This window comes from Chelonus insularis, unplaced genomic scaffold (assembly GCF_013357705.1).
Source record: "Chelonus insularis isolate UGA/USDA-ARS -01 unplaced genomic scaffold, ASM1335770v1 contig_139_pilon, whole genome shotgun sequence".
NCBI lineage: Eukaryota > Metazoa > Arthropoda > Insecta > Hymenoptera > Braconidae > Chelonus > Chelonus insularis.
Genome location: NW_023276379.1, coordinates 200,770 through 217,368, shown reverse-complemented (window position 1 = coordinate 217,368; position 16,599 = coordinate 200,770). Strand labels below are relative to the sequence as shown.

The 16,599-nt window shown below is 29.2% G+C and overlaps 2 protein-coding genes across 10 annotated transcripts; one reads left to right on the top strand and one right to left on the bottom strand.

The window, feature by feature from the left end:
• Positions 1-545: 545 nt before the first annotated feature.
• hgo (homogentisate 1,2-dioxygenase) lies at positions 546-4,106 on the bottom strand. Of its 2 annotated transcripts, none has more exons than XM_035096250.1 (8): positions 3,746-4,106; positions 3,357-3,492; positions 3,033-3,163; positions 2,717-2,903; positions 2,415-2,594; positions 2,106-2,329; positions 1,887-2,013; positions 546-889 (listed from the first exon to the last, which is right to left on the bottom strand). In XM_035096250.1, exons 1-8 carry the CDS (start codon positions 3,761-3,763, stop codon positions 588-590), a joined length of 1,305 nt encoding a protein of 434 aa, XP_034952141.1. In that variant the 5' UTR covers positions 3,764-4,106; the 3' UTR covers positions 546-587. The 2 variants fall into 2 exon arrangements, with proteins under 2 accessions (XP_034952141.1, XP_034952142.1); XM_035096251.1 differs by having other exon boundaries at positions 3,694-3,795.
• f (forked) lies at positions 2,230-16,033 on the top strand. Of its 8 annotated transcripts, none has more exons than XM_035096246.1 (12): positions 2,230-2,349; positions 10,006-10,108; positions 10,699-10,963; positions 12,392-12,575; positions 12,660-12,835; positions 12,912-12,975; positions 13,187-13,311; positions 13,897-14,152; positions 14,363-14,685; positions 14,766-14,941; positions 15,163-15,368; positions 15,463-16,033. In XM_035096246.1, exons 2-12 carry the CDS (start codon positions 10,031-10,033, stop codon positions 15,704-15,706), a joined length of 2,097 nt encoding a protein of 698 aa, XP_034952137.1. In that variant the 5' UTR covers positions 2,230-2,349; positions 10,006-10,030; the 3' UTR covers positions 15,707-16,033. The 8 variants fall into 8 exon arrangements, with proteins under 8 accessions (XP_034952137.1, XP_034952132.1, XP_034952138.1 ...); XM_035096241.1 differs by having other exon boundaries at positions 10,006-10,117; XM_035096247.1 differs by lacking the exon at positions 2,230-2,349 and adding an exon at positions 3,376-3,489.
• Positions 16,034-16,599: the final 566 nt, after the last annotated feature.

The window sequence follows — 16,599 nt, the reverse complement described above, 5'->3', positions numbered from 1 at the left end:
TTTAATATATAGAACTTTCAAGAAGAAACACAATCAAAGTAGAAGTGATTGATCACTGGGTGAGTCTCGCATGTTTTTTTTAATGCAGATGATTATTCAATTAAATTTCGTTGGATACCGTTATCACAACAATACCTAACAGTAAATTCATGTGATGTGTTAGGTGTTTGTAAAGACGATGAATAATTTTTGGAATTTGCTCATTCGATCTTAATACGTATTTACATTTACGTGGTCTTGGTTATTTTCTATAACTAACCATCGTAAAGCTATTGTATTGTTTTGGTTTAACCTCACGTTGTTAGACGTATTTCGAAATTAAATACCTAACTGTGAATGATCTAACGCAATGACATCATGATTCTCGCACGTTGTAATGAGAAATAGCATAGATGAATATTCCATAAACACCTATGGATAGAATACTAATAGTGTAAACAAGAAGATTGTTCTCTTATACAAAAAACTCAATAAGTTCGCTAAAATATCGAAAATAATGTAAAACAAAAGAATTTAATTCTTTTGATTATATTTTCAATGGTAAGTATTTTAACAAATGTTTATATATTTTATTTCAATGGTACAATTCAAATTTTAAAATTTTTTTCCAAGCTTTGCCAGCATTTATAATAATCTTCATCCAAATGACGGTTTTTAGTAGCCCACGCAGTTAAGCTCATAAATAAGGAAGTTTCAAACATGAATGCCATCGTCCCATCTGCAACTCTTTCTGGTTTTAACTCAGCTTTACTGGCATCCTTGAAACATTTCATATCCGGACCATGAGGTGTCATTATAGTATGCAATGAAGCTCCACCAGGTTGGAATCCTTCTTCTTTTGCTTCGTAATGGCCCTTGATAAGACCCATGAATTCACTCATACAGTTTCCTGAAAAAATGATATTGAAAATTAGTTTTCCTTTTCATCAATTAATGATTTAATTTTTTATTTTTACTTTCTGTATTTTTAAATTAATTTAATGAAAGGGAAAATCAATAATACAGTAAAAAAATAATATCCTGTCATGTCTCATCAGAAATGATTGACAATCATGTAAATTAATAATTCAGCGTGGAAGATTCCGCGTTTCTCTCTGATCTATCTGACAGGAGATTCGTAATTCTCGACAGCATTCTAGCATGACGGAAACATGATTTAGATATCTCAACTAATAATTATTTGAGAAATTATTTTTCAAAAAAATATTATATAAATAATATAAATAATTAATAATAAGTGGTAGGAGAAAGTTATATAAAACTAAATTTTAACAGGAACTCTCTTAAATTCTATCAGTGACTATTAACTGATTTCTCAATGGCTATCAGGTCACTAAGGGAATAGAGACCCAATTTGCATTGCATTGAAAATCAGTAAATAGTCACTGATAGAATTTAAAAGAGAAAGTTATCATGTCTAAATCATTAATTCTATCACTTATTATTCGTGATATAAAATAGCAGTTTTAGACTTAATCTTTCATAATATCATAGTTTAGTTAATAATTTCTAATATTTTAGTCTTTAAAGAGTATTCTTAAAGTTAATGTAAACTCTAGTTCAATTTCATTTTGAAACATCTTTAAAGCTGACAGAAATCGTTTATAATTTTCTAGATTCTTATCCTAACAATAAATAAATGGGGTTGATGAACTGAAAACATTATTCATTAAAGATAAATTATATTCAAGATATCTCTTTTTCATTAAAGATATCAGTCTATAATAATAAAAAGATTCTTCAGATTTCTAATAAGTCATCAAACTTTAAATTATATATTCAATTATTTTTTCTGACTTTATAGCTGCTGAATAATTCATCTCAAGAATTCACTATTTTCAATCAATAATGGATTCTTGCTGTTATTTGAAATTTCTTTAACTTACGATGATAATAAGGAGGACGGAATGTATTCTCTTGGACGGACCATCTTGGAGGAAAAATAACAAAGTCCGCGATAGCAGTTCCTGGTTTTAAGGAAGGACACGTCAAAACCGTGAAAATGGAAGGATCCTGAAAAACAAAACGTAAGTCAGCTATGAATAAATTATTAAATTCAATACATAATGAGTAATTAAATATGTAAAGTGAATTATAATAATTACACAGTGATCAAAGGAGACAGAGTTGATGACCATGAAGCGGCTTAAATCATACTTATAAGGCACATAATTTCCATGCCAAGCAACAACGTCAAACGGACTATGATTGAGATGGGTAGCAAACGATTTGCCCTGATACTTGCAATATAAAGTGAACTTGGTGTCACAATCTTCAAACCATGCAACAGGTGTCATGAAATCTCTTGGTGATGCTAAACCATTTGAACCTGGCAATGTATAAAAATTAGTAAGTTGATTAAAGTTTTTGAGTAATTATAAATGATAAAATTTCAATTAATTAAAAAAATATACCAATAGGACCAAGATTAGGTAACTGAAAATGATTATCAAAAACTTCTAAAATATATCCTCGAGAAGGTCCTAAAACATTTACTGAAAATTTCATTCCTTGTTGAATAACACAAATTTCGTTCGGTTCCACTTGCATTTTCCCGAATTCTGTTGTAATAATTAAAGTTCCTAATTGTGGCACTAAAAGAAAAATTCAGTTCATTTCATCTAGATATTTTTTCACTAATAAGAAATCATGTTAAAAAATATTGAATTATATTTAATCAACTCGGAAGTGATTATAATAAGCAGGAAATGAATACCTATCAGAAAATCTCCATCAGAATTGTAAAAAGCGGAATCTTTCATAGAAGCATTGCATAAATAAACATGAATAGCTACTCCGTGTCGAACTCTAGGATCTCCAGCTCCACAAATTGTATGAAGTCCCTCAAAGAAGTCAACAGGTAATTCTTGTCGAGTCGGTAATTCAAAAGCTTTCCACCGTAACTGTAATTATACTTTATTAGATGAATGTATCTTCCATTATCTCTTGGCTAAGACAACATTTTAATACATTTATTGCCTTCATTATTCAAGTTGAATAAAAATAATGCTCAACAAAATTTTGCAACTAACCGGATTAGGATCGATGTTATTCCATTCATGTGTGAGTTTATTGAAATCATCTTTAAGGTTCTCATAAGGCCCTTGACAAACTGAAGGTTTAATACGATAAAACCAAGTTCTTCTATTATCACTTCGGGGAGCTAAAAAAAAAAAATAAGTTCGTAATGTACTAATGTTGTTTATGCTGTAGACACTTCTTGTCTATTAAAATTTTTAACGTATTCTAGCACATTTGAACTCATGCAAGAAGTGAATTAGAAGATAGTAAGAAGAGAAAAAGACTTGAAGATACAGAAACGCTCAATTATCATTAGAAAGAAGTAATTTTCTCACCGGTAAATGCGGAGCCAGACAATTGCTCAGCGTACAAACCATAAGGACACTTCTGGGGATTATTCTGACCTATTGGTAAAGCGTTTGGACATCGTGGATCTTCACTAAAAAATTCGTTATCAAATCCAGAAAGGTACTAGAAATTAAATAAAATTATATAATCTTTTTAATTCCAAAAGTAGAGCAACTCTAATTAATTTTTTGATCAAATCTTCTTTGGAATTAATATTCAAGTTGATTGAACTTATATATTGATGTTTTGAATGAAATTAAGATATTTTATTGATATTATTAATCTTAGGTAATTAATTAGAGTTGTAAAAAAAACACAAATTACTAGATGCATTGAATAGTAAGTAGGTTCCAAGGGTTCTAGTTTTCTAACACACCTTCAGCTGATCTTTCATTTTGAAGACGTAGATCGAACTCTCACTTTGCAAATTGGATACTGAAGAACTTTCTGGTTTGTCGCGTTTTATAGAAAATACCGGTCGACCTTAGTATGGCGTCAACACGACTACATTTGTATTAAACATGTTTACGAACTGTGATATTAACCAATCAACTACTTAATAGTCCACATATTATTTCCATACCCGAAGAACTTCTTCATAACTTATTTACCCAAATTAAAAAAAAAAAATTTCTATCGATAATTACTGGATAGGAATCATACTACTTTTCTTACAAGATTATTTTATGGTAAAATTGGATTGTTAATAAAACGGTTGAAAATCTTCCGATGAAACGAGTGAAATTGATATCACTGTTACTAGTTCAGCAGCTCCCTCACAAGCATTGATTACTATAAATTATCTTCTTTTACTGATAACATTGAGAAAACACGATCTATTCGTACACTTTAATGATATTTTAATCAGAGCCAGATACTTTCTAATAATTACCATCTAGAGTGATACTTATCTTAAAAAAAATGACCGAGATTGTGGTTTGATTGTGATTATAATCGATTATTTTACAAAATCATCGGAATAGCTAAATTTCTCGAGTGATCTGGAGAGCAATAAATTCATCATTAACTTGCCATGTTAGTTTGAATCGTAAACTGGTCAAGTGTAATTCTCAATTAAATTTTGCAATGAAACATTTTTTATTGATGCTTAATAATCAAAAATCTTAACTTTTGAAAATTCTTCATTTTATATTTCATTTAAACTTTAACTTGAATTTCTTATGAATTTTAAGTTTTCTCAAAAATAATTATTGAAATCCTTCACATTCAATGAAATTTAAATTTACAGTTTTTTTAATAATTGAACATTTTTGCAGGTAAATACGTCTGAAGAAGTGGAATTTATCCACATGTTGGCATACAAGTGCTTCAATATCTTTCTTCTTTGCTAGTCGACACGGATATCCGTGTAACTGCAGCATAAATATAGTGTGGTGGGCAGGTAAAAGCTGTATGGGAGTTTAGTTGGAGGGAATGTGAGAAAGAGAAAGAGATTAATGGGAGAAAGAAAAAGAGAATTGAACGGCAGCGAGGCATGAGGTTTAATCCCGTGGCGACCAGCTCACCAGTTGGTAGAATCAAGCAGGTGGACTGAGAACATACACGAGAGTCCCGGTCTGCCGCTTCTGAAACTCGAGTGCCGGTCGCGAGTTCGTTGTCCGAGAGGTTCTGATTTCATCTTTTATTCCATATCATTTAGTAACGTGTCACCGTTGTTTATATCATGAATCTTCTACTTTATCTACCTCTCTTAGCAGTAAACTCATCTTAATGATGGGTTTTGGTACTATTATCGACGATTTTTAAAAAGTAAATAGTTGAAGACTTAAAAACAAATTCCACTACTTGGAATAAAGTGTCAGCTCGTGTGTGAATCCGGTTTAAATCAACACATAAAATTTATTCTATCATACAAATTCTATTAAACCTTGGATTTTTCAAAGTTGTCAATTATTCTATTATTGATTGGATTTTTACAGACTTTTGGAAAATGAAAGGATTATTTGACATTCATTCTTGGTATGTAATAAATAAAAAAAAATTGTGATTATTTTTTAAAGTTTATCTTTCAAGTAAAAATTAGATTTTTTGAAGCATTAAAAAAGTTTTATTTCTTAAAATAAATCCTGATAAATACAGGATGTTGAAGAGATATTTTTAAATTATTATAATTTTCGATTCATAGAAAAAAACTAAATTGTGTTTTTAATTAAGAAAACTAATTAAATTAAATTAATTACTGATAATTAGTTACTGATATGAGCACGATAAGAGATTTGTTACTTATCTTTATCAACTTATTCAAATAATAACCAGTTGATGGTAAATTTGATTATATCATTTACACCGTTAATTCATGAAACTTACTCTTGTGGACTTGTGATCAAGTAACTCAAATATTTGATATTTCCAAAAATTAGCTCTTTATGAATTTAATGAAGGAAACTATAGTTCATGGTCTACTTCTGAATCTTCAGGTATTGGATATAGCTTTTAATTCAGAAAATATCTTTTTTTAACTTATGGGATATTTATTCAGTTAGGATAATTCACTTGTTGCTTTTTTTCATGAACCATTAACTTCATATATATTCATTAAAAACTCTTGAATGTGTATACATTTTCAACCAATTTATAAAATCATCTAAAATAATGATGCTTTCCATATATTTAAAGATTTTTTTTTAAATATAAAATAAAAGTAAAGAAAAGTTAAATAAGTAATTAACAATAAAAATTTCAATTTATCTAATTATAAAAAAATTGTCCATATCTGCAGAATATCTTAAACTCTCTGTCAATTTATATTAATGTATTTCTCAAGTTTATGTTGATATAAATCATGAGAACTTGTCAAAAGTGTTACAACTACTTGTTCATGTTATTTGCTTAGTCAACTGCGACGGAAACTGGGATATGAAACGCACGCGCGTGTAACTCTTCAACAATCTTCTCTCTGAGATCCGGAAGTAGGTTATCGGCAACTAGCGGTTGTAGCTGACGCTAAGATTGTTAGGTCTATTCATCTCTCTTTGCTTCATTGTACTTCGTAGCGTGTTCTAAAATTTCAAAATTATTATTTTAAACATCATCATAATTGAAAAATAAAAAATATAAAGAAATCACTTTAACATATGAATTGATATATTGGGATGAGTAATTATAAAATTATCATTAATTTATTATTATTTATTCATGATCCAATAACTGTCATTGAATTTATTTAATATTCTACTCTATTTCGCGTGTATCTTGATTTTCTGCTCAAAGAGCTTGGTTTATTTTCATAAAATTTACACAAATTGATAAGGTATTCGAATTTCCTGAAACATATAAATCACTTGAGGATTTTGATGTATATGAATAATATTTGCGAATATTTTTATACACACATCATAAATCACTTATTCTTTTCCGTCCTATTTATCAGCAAAAGACTGTCGTGAGAAAATATAATGCAACGCCCCGGAAATAGTCTGCTTTTCATAGGTCAAAGAGAATCGAAAGGTCGCACATGAGAAATCCTATCAAGTCTCTTTCAATAATTTTTTTTTAGTTCAGCATGAACTGACAAAAAACTTCATCTTGCTCTCACTCAGATTTGTTTAAAAAAATCTTCATCATAATAAGTAGAACGAAACTACTTTTGTAAATTTATTTAATTAAAATCTGGATATAATTAATGGATAACAATTTAGTTAGTCTTATTAATAATCACATAAATTTATCTTATCGATAATGTCTCAATCATCAAAGGAATTTTTTCGAACACTTTTCTCCAAATAAAATTCGAAAATCAACACTTTCTCTCTATTCTCCATAAATGACATTCACAGTGAGACTATATCTCTCTTCTATCATCTTCATTTCAATTTACGATCCCGCACGCAATCGCGACATACTTGAAATACTCGTAATTTTTTTCATGATCTACCCAAGTAAAAGTATCCCACTCTGGTCAGATAGCATAACTGGTTAAAATGAAAATTCAGTTACTTATTATCTTTTTTATATTTTTCATTTTAATACCAATGATTTTGACGTTACTAGAAATAATGTGTAAGGAATTTCAACTGAAAATGAATGAACAAATAAAAATGATCAAACAAAAGATATTTTCAAAATGGTATATAATTAAAATTTCTTTACAAACAAATAAATAAAGCATTTTGCATAATGAATTTTAATAATAGATTCAAAAGCAAAAGAATTTATTATGGTAACAAACAATAAATAGACATATCGTATAATTTTAATTTAATGTTATAGTATTATTTACATACTTTTGCTTACAATTTCTAATGACAACTGCAGTAATATCGAGGTTGTAACGAAAGATTTTTCAATTAAAAAGTGCAAAGAAAGTGTCTATACATCGTAGTAACTAACATTTGCAAATATCAACGACATCCGGAGTCCATTCACGCGAGTGAAAACAGTTGGAGGCGGCAAACTTTGTCGGAAAAATAAATAAGGATATTATTAAATATATGCTACTACGTGCGCATTCCTCGTGTCCTTCACCAACATGTTAGTTTAACCGCATCAAAAGTAATAAACAAAACAAATGTGCAGGCTTATCATGAATTGTTGGATCTTAAAAAAAAATTAAAAAAGATAAAGCTCATAAAAAATATGTAAATTTATGCAATACATCGTGTCAACTAAATGTGTTGTACATGAATGAAGTAATGAGTAAGAAGGAAAAGAGTCATTTTGATGCAATTTTTTAACGACTCTTGTATCATATAATTCTTATTTATTGTTATTTTCAGATTTCTGTATTTTTCTTTTTATAAAAAATTTTTTAACAAGTAATGAAGAGTAAAAATAATAAATAAATAATAATGACAGTGATTTGATGAAATAATTGTAGTTATTTATGAAGATTCTGTTGATTACTTTGAAAAAATATTGAATAATCGTCAGTGATTGACTTAAACTAGTGTTAAATAAAGAATAAAGGATAAAATTCAAAGAGTTTTTTAACTGAAAGAGCAAAAATGCTCTGTCTTTATGATTTATTTGGCAAGTAGATTGAAAAATTGATGTTAAAAAAAGTTAATTGCATAAAAGTGAAGAATGTAACTAAGTATCCAATTATTACGAAATTCAATTAAAATTGTTTTACTCAATCAACAATATTTTATATTTCAACAAAGAAAAGAAGTCTAGGAAGTAGATTAAATTTATTTTTACATAAATGCAAATGAACATATAGAGAAAGATTTTATATTCATAATAATCATAAATTTTGTTCATCGTACATTAACTGTGTTACGCTGATATATTCATCAGCTTAATTAAAATTTTTTTGTTAATGTTCTAAAGACTCTTTAATACTTACTTTCTTTTGTATTGTAAATGCTTAATATCCTATGACTTATTTGTATGATATCTGATTTAAAATTAAGTATCCAAGAATCTTATATCCTATTTTGGATAAAATAAAAAGGATTTCTCTTTTAGTGTAAAATTAAATTTACGAGCTATCTTAATTTTTATACTTTCGCGGATCCAATGAGACTTGAATTTTTTTTTTCCGTTTCAAAACTTTCATTGACTTTTACATCAGATGGTAGAACTAGCATGTGATTAAAAAAAGAGAAGTTTTGTGAATGCTCAAACCTATAGACCGTTTCTAAATGGACCTTATTCAACAGATGAAAGTAATCTCGGAACAATAGTTTCATGATTACTTTTAATTATTAATCAGATTACATTTATTGATATAATTAAAGAAATATTATTCTTCATATTTTAGAATAACTTTTTTCTTTCAATTTATAAAGCAAAGTATTTTTAATAACATTTATGTATAGAATTTAATGAAAGTAAAAGTTTTTAGATGTTGGATTAATATGTGTTGAAAACCATATTCAACATAATAATTAAACAAAAGTTGATAATTATGCAAAGTCCAGTTGTTGGTACAAATTGTTTGAAGTATGATTCAAAAATGGCTATTCCAGAAATGGCAATAACTACAAATTATTAAATTAAAATTTATGCAATCTTGATTTCTGTTGACTGAACACAAATTTAATATTAATAAGTACTTTTACTATTAACAAAATTATGAAAATTTGAATCTTAATCAAGATATAAAGAATTATGATTTTAAAAAAATCATTTGTTCAGTTACATGGAAACTATTGCTTAAACTTGTTTTCATTTTTCAAAGTCCGTTGAAAATTATGCACAATACTAATCAACAAGAGAAAATATTATCAAATATGATGCGTTAAGTAGAAAGCTGAACGAATACCTAGCGAGACTTGTTTCGTTCGATTACACATCAACTTCTCGCCGAAACATTAGACTAATTAATACAGCTGTCTATCCTTCTCTGTTTTTTTTTCTCTTTCCAATCTACAGTTGCCACATTTTTTCCTCTCACTGTGCATAATGCTACAAACCTGATTAGACTTATTACGTTTACATTAGCAATTCAATATAAGCAGGAATTACTAATTTACATTCTCAGAACCGAAATTGTACTAAGCCGCTTAAATTGTGATTACGACAACAGAGTGTAATTGTTTATTCAAATTATTCTGTAAAATCACAAGCTAATTCTATATTATTACACAATTAGCTATCGTTAATCGACAACCAATCTTTCCATTTCTATTGTTTATTTTATTTTTCTGTTAATCTTTATTTTTCTTGCAGGAAGTACTAAAATGATACAATCGAAATGGCCCGAGATCGTTTAGGATCAGAATACTCTGAAAATATGAGTGACGCTACAACTTACACCTGTACCACGAATTCGGTAGATAAGGTATTTTTAATATAAAAATTCACTTTTTAATTTCATATTCACTTAGAAGGAAAAATGTTTTGATTAATAATAATTGCAATGATGAATCGGTATGATCGACCACAAGAAAAACTTTCCATTATATGAATTAATATAATATCCAACATTAAAAATTATATCTTGATTAATCTAAGATAATATATAAATTATAATGATAATGGGCCGTGTTTTGTTACACTTCGTTAGTAAAAAAATATTCGAATACATATAAATTCAGAAGATAGATTGCGGATAAAATAGTTAAAAGAGTGATAAAAAAATAATAATTTACGTAGAAAAGAAACTGATGTACGCTTTTTTTCCGCAGTATCATACCGTGATTCTCATCACCTTCATGCTTTTTTATTGCTAGTTAATATAGAAAAAATTAAATGTAAGATTTTTTAAACTAAACAATATTCTTTTCTGTAAAATGAATAATAAATAAAATCATAACAAACGATTATCATGAAAATCAACTGAATTTAATTAATCATTGTTGGAATTCAAAAATTATTTAGATTACTTAAAACAATTATTAATAATTGGATCATTAATTTCAGTGTTCTCTGAGAAGCTGTACCGATATGTTTCAAGAGCCATTTTTTCTTCATCCACCAGGGACGCGACCGCGTGATGGAATTTACATAAACCCAATGAGTCCATTTATATCTGAGAATCAAAAACCCAAGGACTCGGAATCCTTCTACCTCCATAGTCCACACGACCTTGTGTACACAAGAATAACTCGACTGTTTTGTGACAGTGTTGACAAGACTAGAAATGTTGAACGAAATGGCATCGAAAGGAAAGATGAAACTGTAACCGGTAAGTATGGCATGTCCTAGATAAACAACATGCTCATCCGTTTAGCGTAGCTCTCTTGGAGTATCTTTGATTAAAGACGACCTCAATTCTGTCATTGCTAATTATTTTTCTCTACTCATTGATCTACTCTGATGTTGAATGATCAAGCAATTCAATAATTCTAGTTTAAGGACACATCAGTGTGTAAATAGACATTTATTATATTAGTCAAAGACATGAGGACAAACATAAAGTAGTATTAATCAGGAATTTTTTTTCAATGTCAATTAAACTATTAAGTTTCATCAACGAGATCAACATATTTAAGTATTTCTTAATGTACGTAGAAATAATAAAAAATATGAAGAATGGATATCGATAATAATTGTTAATGATTTTTCGAAGTTAATTTTTCATTATCGCCTATGATAATTGTAGTAAACAAAGTTAATTTTTTTATCTAATTCATTTATGAAATAATAGTGCCCTGATTCTCTCTAAATGTAATCAAATTTAATAGAATTAGTTACACTTTTAATTTCTTAATAGATAAGACAAAAATTTTTGTTCAATGTTTATGCCTAGTTAAAATAATGTTGACCTCTTTATAAACTCATATAATTTACTAAGAACTTATAGCTGTACTTATGGATTAGTAGAATTGTGTTTATCCATGTGTATATCTAATCATAAAGATTGCAAGATTTCCTCCCACCAAATATAATAGCTCGACCCCGATTCTATCAGGTTGGATTGTCAGTCGTTTATTGAGTTGTTAATCGTTCATGTGCTCTTGAATTATTTATTTGAAAAAAAAAAAAATAAATAAATAAGTAAATAAAGCTTGTCTAGAAGATACATCAATGAATCAGCATCGTGGTACGTTATGATAATCCTGAGTGTATGTCCTAAGGATAATAAATTATTCAGTTCACGTTCTTGTTGATTCGTGCGAAGAATGTGGCGAATGTTCACTTGTAATGTAAGAGCTAAGGACAGAGAGATAGAGTGAACGATCTTGAGAGTTTGCGGGATCCAGGTTAAGAAGACTTCTGCATGTAGCGAGATCGTCTTCCTCTTTGCAAACCCGTTACGCCGTTATAAAACGCCAATCTTGCACACTTATGCTACGACCATGCGAAAAAGAGCATGACTTGACGATTTTTAAAAATAAATTCTCTGTAAATTTTCATATGTCACTTGGACCGCCGATTTTAATTTTTTTATTTATTTATTAAAATGAAAATAGTTGATTTGTGTTGAAATTTTTGTAGTCTTCCAAGGATTATCGTTCATGTTATCATCGTGGGTTTTCTAGGCTCACTTTACTGAGATCTTGAATTATCTATTGACTCAATGCTTATTACATTACATCATTGAGATTAAATTTTTTCACTGGAGTACACGACGTAAACAAAAATTAAAATAACAATGTTTATTTCATTGCAGTGAAAGTGGATGTACACATCAATAATGGAAGTATCAAGTCAGTTAGCAATGGCAACTCAATTAAATCCGATGTAATTAAAGAGCCTGATCACGCCTATGAACAGATTTGTATCAGACAGGATGAGACAGAAAGCGTCAAATCAGGAAGCAACAAAAAATTCAGTGATGATGCATCTGAAAGCAGGTAAGAATAAATTTTGTTTATGATTATTTAAATCATTAAAAGTTTGTACTAATTACACAACATTTGAATGTAATTCATTTGTAGCCGATCGAGAACAACCGGAAGACGATTTAGTAGGTCTAGCAGTGGAAGTGAGTCATCTCACCTAAGTAGTGAGATCGCTTGTTATTCATCAACATCGTCTACTCCTTCGTTATCGCGGAAAAGCAGTAATGAACGAATAAATAAAATTCCTAAAGCCCCAGAGCTTCCTGATATCGGTAAATAATAATTAAAATAGTGCAGAACTCTAATTATAGCAAATGTGATAGAGGGTGATATATAATTATTTTTTAGAGAGGAAAAGCACGACGCCTCAGGAAGGTGAAAAGGATTTGAAAATAATAATTGAAGGTCCCAGGTAAGTAGATCAAATCAATCGGAAATTCTAGATTGTAGAAAGGAAAACTAATAAATGATCGAGAGTAATGTAAATTGGGTGCAAAAAGTTACTTTTCCAGACCGGTTTAACAGGAAATCATACATAAAAACAGTTTTCCTTTAAACGACAAAAATTAATTGCATGAATTATCATAAGTATCAAGATACGATCAGTCTTAAATATGTTTTAGTATTGTGAAACCTCCACCTCCACCACCGCCGCCACCACCACCAGACAGTGAAGAAAGTATTTCTCCAGTCAAATTAAATGAGCCTGTCGAAAAAGATATCAAAAACGAGAGTAAAAGTACACCCGGTAAGTTTTCAGTGTAAAAAAAAAAATTGAGCTAGTCGAAATATTTAATATTCAAAGTAATTTAAAAAAAATACAATCTTAATCAAGTGTCAACCCCTTGAGACTGTTGTTTATTTAGGTGATTAGTATGTTTTATAAAAAATATTACTTCCGTGATACCTAGTATATACATCAGGTTTCCATGACATTTTAGACCAGTTTTGGAGCAGATAAAAATTACATTCATTTATCTATTCGACTGTGAATTTCGATTAGATATAAACAAACTTGATAAACTAATGTTAATTATTTAAAAAAAAATTTTTTACGATGACATAAAAGTGCCCTAATTAAATACAATAAATTTACCGGTTTTTGTATTCAGTATAGAAGTCTCTTAATTGGCCCGTTAACGCGATTATGGACGCAACCACTTACTAGACCATGGTGCTCACGGGGCCATATAATATACTTACCTAGATTTCACTTGCACACCATATAAATGTTCGTGCATACATTTCTATTATAATATAATGATCATACCGCACTTACTGTAATGGTCCTTAAGATCCCCTCTCATTCCTTTTCTTTCATGTTGCGGAACAGCGGCCAACAAGTCCGACACATCCTCGGATCAGTCACAGCAGGCACAGACGGAAGTAGTCGCTGTGCTCAGTGCATCAACCGATTCTGAAGACGTCAAATCGAACCAGGTGTCACACCTGGTAAATAAACACATGGTGTTGCCATTTATACCACCTCAGTTTTCAAATGCTGCGAATTCTGATACTCTTCTTAAACCTTCGGAGTATTTAAGGAGTATTTGCAAAACGTCTAATAAAAATAGCCTCTCTAAAGCCAGGTTAGTGACCTCAGTTCTTTTATTTGTCCTTGAGTTTATTTATTGATTTCTATCAACTTCGATTAATTATTAAAAGTCACGGCATATTTTATTAATATTAATTTTATATGTTAATTTTATTGATCATAAAATCAATCATTTTTATAAAAATAACAATTTATTCGTGGTTTATTATGACAGCTGTGTGATTACTAAATGATTGGTTTTTAGGTCTGTGGACAACTTAGACATCCAAGGAAGACTTGAAGAGGCGGAGGTGGATAAAGGTGAAGAGGAAAAGGTCTTATCGCCTGGACCACCACCTCCACCTTTGCCTCCACCTTTACTTGTTGAGGAAACTTTGAATAATTCACCAGTTACACCTCCCTCTACTACATCTTCACAGGAACCGGAAAGTCCTAAACCACATCAGCCACTTGCTACAATCAGCATTCAAGATCTTACTAGTGTTCAATTACGACGGACTAATATCAAGATGCATGCCACGAAAACTTTCTCTGCTCCACCAAATAGAAGTGTTTCTATGACAAATGGTAATTATTATTCCATTGTTACTCCTTTTATTTCGATTTGAATTTTTACTTAGTACAGTTTAATGATTTTCTTACTGTAGTTTCAGAGTCATTTTTTGTGCAAAAAACAGATCTCATCGCTGAGTTGAAAAAAACAAAGGATATACCGGGAATTAAAAAGTTTAAAGTTGAAATGGCAAAAGTTGAAAAAACTCAAGAACAAAATCTTATTTCCGAGATTACGAAGAATTTCAGTGTATCTAATTTTGTTGATCAAGTGAGTAAAAATATTAATGTCCAATTATTTTCAATTATTATTTGTTGAAATAATACTTAATAAATGTTCTCATTATAGAATTTTAATAAATTAAGCAAATAGTTTAATTAGTAATAAATTAACTGGATGTGGTAATTTAAAATAAACATTGAAAAATACAGCTTATTATATTATTATATTAATTAATTAATTTTATTATTATTCCAATTTCTGTTCTAAAGATCCCAGAAAAGGATAGTTCTGGAAATGTAATACCGATCTGGAAACGACAGATGTTGGCCAGGAAAGCGGCCGAACGAGCTAAGAAAGAAATGGAGGAACAAATAGCTCGAGAAAATGAAGAAAAACGACAAAAAGCTATTCCACCTTGGAAAAGACAACTTTTAGCGAAAAAAGAAACAAGTGATGATAAAGAAAAAGAGAAGAAGTAAGTACTTAAAAATTTTCCCAACTTGATGGGTAATTATTAGTCTTTTGATTATATTGTTTGTATATATCATAACGATAAATAAATTTTTTAGAACGCCTCCAGTTCAACCAACTCCATTGGTTGTAGCACCACCTCCAGTAAAGATTGACTTGATATCTCCGTTAAAAAAAGATGTGATTCATCCAATAAAACCACCACAACAATTGGAAGATAAAGTTGAAATTGAAGATAAAAAAGTATTAAGTAGAGATCAAGATTCTGATGACGATGCTCCAATTATTCCTTGGAGAGCACAACTTAGAAAAACTAATAGCAAATTGAGTATACTCGACTGATACATGCACGTTTTCAACATAGAACGTGTCATCGCCCTGACTAGATAATAGAATGAACTGTTTCTGCTCAAAATAAAAATATTTTGAAGTATATAGAGTAAACGAAGGAAACGAATAACGATGTAATTATTTACGTTTAAGTTGTTATGTCAATGTCCTTGACCGGACTCTATTGAAACCCTCTATTCAACTAAAATAGAATTTCTATAAGACAAGAAAACTTTTTTTTTGATAGTGTGATAACGTATTGAATAAAATAACTAATATATAAATAAATTATATAGATTGTTATATTTTTAACTATATTACGAGAAAGAAAATATGTAAAATGACTCTTTATCAATGTACATAATTTAAGTAAATTATTAACTTAATAATATAATACTGAATTGTATCAAAGCTCTTTTTTAACTTTAATTTTCTCATCAATAAACCTGTAAACCTGATATTGAGTCGGCTGAAATTACTCAGTAGCCTTGAATGGTTGTAATGAATGATTCTTTCGAACATATTTTTAAAGGACATTAATCAAAATTCCAACGACCTTGTGGTATAAATATATTGTTTTTTTTTTACTTTCATTTATTTTTTTAATATTTAAAGAAAATAATCAAATGCAAAAAATATGTTTATTTGAAGATTAAGATAATGATCACAAAATTAGTCATAATTTATTACACTAGAAAATCAATTAGTTTTTCGATTGTATCAAGTTCAATAGCCTTCACGATTATGTTTGCTGAATCAATTTAATTATTATTTAAAGACCTATAATTAGAAGAGTCGATGATTTCTGAACAATACAAATGAGCCAAAGGATTCTAGGAACCTTTGTCCCTTTTTTTAGTGGGGATAAATAGTTAGGCAGTCAATTATATTACGACATCAACTCT

What these genes read in the sequence shown, in the direction of transcription:
- hgo (XM_035096250.1), bottom strand. An exon ending in TGATGGAGATTTTCTGATAG is followed by an intron (nt 2,595 to 2,716) that starts GTATTCATTTCC and finishes TTTTTCTTTTAG; the next exon opens with TGCCACAATTAGGAACTTTA. An exon ending in ACCTAATCTTGGTCCTATTG is followed by an intron (nt 2,330 to 2,414) that starts GTATATTTTTTT and finishes ATACATTGCCAG; the next exon opens with GTTCAAATGGTTTAGCATCA.
- f (XM_035096241.1), top strand. Translation starts at nt 10,031, where the DNA reads ATGGCCCGAGATCGTTTAGGATCAGAATACTCTGAAAATATGAGTGAC. An exon ending in CCCAGAGCTTCCTGATATCG is followed by an intron (nt 12,836 to 12,911) that starts GTAAATAATAAT and finishes ATTATTTTTTAG; the next exon opens with AGAGGAAAAGCACGACGCCT. An exon ending in AAGTGTTTCTATGACAAATG is followed by an intron (nt 14,686 to 14,765) that starts GTAATTATTATT and finishes TTCTTACTGTAG; the next exon opens with TTTCAGAGTCATTTTTTGTG.